The following is a 3,214-nucleotide window of genomic DNA, read 5'->3' as shown; positions in this document are numbered from 1 at the left end:
AAGTGCTGCGGGGTCTCCAGCCCCACAAATGACCAGAGGGGAGGAGGAGGCAGAGGGGAGCTGGGATTGCAGGCAATAGAGTAAAGCATTTAGCAGGCCAGCTGGCCCAGGGGTCACCATGGTGCGGGATCTGTTCGGGCTGGAAGGTGGTTGGAGCCAGTCTTGGGCCTGCTGGGGAGAGGGGCGGGGACCACGGGCTGGGGCGGCGCGGTCCTGCACCCCCAGACAAATACATCTTCTTGACAAATGGATGCCGCTCCAGTAACCTGATCCGCTTGCATTTGCATCCCGGACTTCTAAAGGGTAGTCACGCGACAAGCAAAATAAGAAATATTGAAATGCCCCAGATGGAGAACAAAATGACAGCCATGACCCCGAGCGGCGGCCAGAGGCGCGTTCCTGTCCCGGGGTCCTGAGCCGTTGGGCCGGCGGGATGGCCACGGTGACCTCGGACGCCGTGGATCAGGGCGCACCCGGGCTGAAGAGCCTCCTCACGCTGCTGGCGTCGGGGCTGGAGTGCGCCGTGGGCGTGGCCGGCAACGGCTTCATTGTGGCTGTCCACGGCGCAGGGTGGGCCCAGGGCAGGCAGATGCCCACGGGCGACTACATCCTGCTCCTGTTGAGCATCGCGCGGCTGCTGCTGCAGCTCTGGGTGCTGCTGGAGAGTGTCCTCAGCCTGCTCTGGCTCAGCGTCTACAACCAAAGCGCCGTGTACACGCTCTTCAAAGTCACGGTCGTCTTCCTCGACTACCTCAACCTCTGGCTTGCCGCTTGGCTCAACGTCTTCTACTGCCTGAAGATCGCCAACTTCACGCACCCCTGGTTCTTGGTGCTGAAGAGGAGGGTCTCCGGGCTCATGCCCTGGCTGGTGAGGCTCTCGGCCCTCCTCTCCTTGGGCTTCAGTTTCCCCTTCTCCAAGAACGTCTTCCACGTGTACGTCAACAGCTCCGTCCCCATCCCGGCCTCCAACACCACGGAGAAGAAGTACTTCTCCGAGAGCAACATGGCCAGCCTGGCCATCCTCTACCACCTGGGCATCTTCCTCCCTCTGGTCACTTTCATCCTGGCCGCCAGCCTGCTGATCCTGTCCCTCCGGAGGCACACGCTGCACATGTGGAGCCGCGCCACGGGCTCCGGAGACCCCAGCACGCAGGCCCACGTGGGGGCCATCAAGGCCATCGGCTCCTTCCTTGTCCTCTACATCATCAACTCCGTCGCACTGTTCCTGTCCATGGCCAACATCTTCCGGGCCAGCGGTCCCGGGGACATCCTGTGCAAGGTGCTAGTGGCTGCCTATCCCACCGGCCACGCCGGCCTGCTGATCCTGAGCAACCCGGGGCTGCGGAGAGCCTGGATTCGGCTCCGGCACCGAGCTCGCTGTTGCCTGCAAGGGCGGGCCCCGTGACACCCCGGTCCCTGCGCTGCTTCTCCTCCGAGACCCCAGGCCCCCAAACTAGGCTGACCCTGGGGATCCCCTGGGGATCTGGACAAAAGACAGCTCCCGGGCAAGAGTCTGACCATCAGGTGGAAAACTGAGCACTGGGGGCTCGATTCAGTGGGTCCCGGGTGACCCTGAAAGCTGCTGAGTTTGGGGATCTAGGCCCTAGACAGCCCTCCCTGCCATCCGTCGCCTCCACCCTCCAGAGATGGAGCTGTGACATGGCAGCCTGAGCTAAGGACATCTGGGTGGAGGGACTTCTCCCAAGGAGCTGGAACCCATTGTGGGTGTGAGGGTGGGTGTTTCCCAGGACACTCACCCAGGAGTGGCTACATGACTCAGAGACGGGCTTCTTGGAGCACCCCATCTGCCCTCGGTCACCGCCTGCTCAGCCCGCCTGTTCCCTCCTCCTGGCCCCCCTGACCAGACCCGGAATCAGCTGGCTGAGCCCCCCAGATAGCCTGCTCTCACTCAGGACCGCAGCTGAGGGCCTGCGTGTTCCTGGGCGCCTGGTCTTTTTGATGAACAGAGCAGCGCCCTCCTGAAGGACAACCTGGGTTAACCAAGGGGTGGTACTGGGCCCAGTGTATGTGAGTATGCGTGCAGGTGAGTGTGTGTGACTGTGTGGTATGAGTGTATGGGTGAGTGTGTGTATGATTGCGTGTGAGGGTAAGAGTATAATTGTGTGTGAGTGGGATTGAGTATGATTGAATGTGTGAATATGAGTATGTGGGTGTGTCAGTGCAAGTATGAGTGAGTGTGAGTGTGTGTGATTGACTGTGAGTATGATTATGAGTTTGTGTGAGTGCAAGTATGTGAGTGTGTGAGAGTGTGTGCTTAAATGTGTATGATTGTGTGTGTGCGTACAAGTATGTGAGTGCGTGTGAGTGTGTATGAGTGTGTGTGGGAGTGTGTGTCTGAGTGCAAGTGAGTATGTGAGTGAATTTGAGTGTGTGTGATTGAGTGTATGAGTATGATTGTCTACGTGTGGGTGTGTATAGTGAGTGTGTGCGCGTGTATGAATGTGTGAGTGTGTGTGAATGCAAGTGAGTATGTGAGTGAGTGTGTGATTGAGTATGATTGAGTGTTGAAGGGTGAATTTGAGTAAGTGTTGAGTATGAGTGTGTTTTTGTGTGTGGGTGTATGGGTTTGAGTGTGTGTTTGTGAGAGTGTACGTGTGTGAGTGTGTGTGCATGTGATTGAGTGTACGAGTATGATTTGTATGTGTGTGAGTGTGTGAATGTGCTTCTGTGAGGAGTGTGTGTGTTTGAGTGTGTGTGGTGTGTGTGTGACTGCGTGAATGTGTGGAAGAGTGTGTTTGTGTGTGCGTGAGCATGTGTGTGGAGAGAGTGGAGGGGATGGATGGGACCAGGGAGGAAAGGAAGAGTCCTGTCACCACGAGGTTTCCAGTGAAAACGCACAAAGGCTCTGGACCTGACCGCCCTGCCACGTGGACAGATGGACAATCCGAGGGGTGGGCCCCCAAAGAGAGGAGGTGGCAGAATGAGAGGGCCTGAGTGCAGACCGGTCTGGTCAGGGGTGGAGACACCTGGGAGGGAGGGGGTGAGGAGGGAGCAGAAGGGGCTCCACAGAGTGAGGTGACCTGTCCCCACTATCAGCCAACCCTGACCAAAGGGGCACTTCACTTGAGTGGGGCCCATCCAATCACCAGAGAGGGATAGAAAGATACAGGGGTGAGGGGCGCTCCTGGAGGGGCAATTGAGGCAAAGGGGACAGGACAACGACTGACCCTCACAGAAGCGACACAGGGCTGAC

General features: G+C 58.2%; 1 protein-coding gene across 1 annotated transcript; it reads left to right on the top strand.

The window, feature by feature from the left end:
- Positions 1 to 433: 433 nt before the first annotated feature.
- TAS2R40 (taste 2 receptor member 40) lies at positions 434 to 1,405 on the top strand. The gene has a single exon (XM_004713998.1). The coding sequence runs from the start codon at positions 434 to 436 to the stop codon at positions 1,403 to 1,405; it is 972 nt and encodes a 323-aa protein (XP_004714055.1).
- Positions 1,406 to 3,214: the final 1,809 nt, after the last annotated feature.

This window comes from Echinops telfairi, unplaced genomic scaffold (assembly GCF_000313985.2).
Source record: "Echinops telfairi isolate 266 unplaced genomic scaffold, ASM31398v2 ScPeMD7_23;HRSCAF=83, whole genome shotgun sequence".
In the NCBI taxonomy this organism is placed as follows: Eukaryota; Metazoa; Chordata; class Mammalia; order Afrosoricida; family Tenrecidae; genus Echinops; species Echinops telfairi.
This window is presented reverse-complemented; position numbering and strand designations above follow the sequence as displayed.

Bases quoted from the DNA above. Each gene is read 5' to 3' on its own strand.
- TAS2R40 (XM_004713998.1), top strand. From the start codon at position 434: ATGGCCACGGTGACCTCGGACGCCGTGGATCAGGGCGCACCCGGGCTG.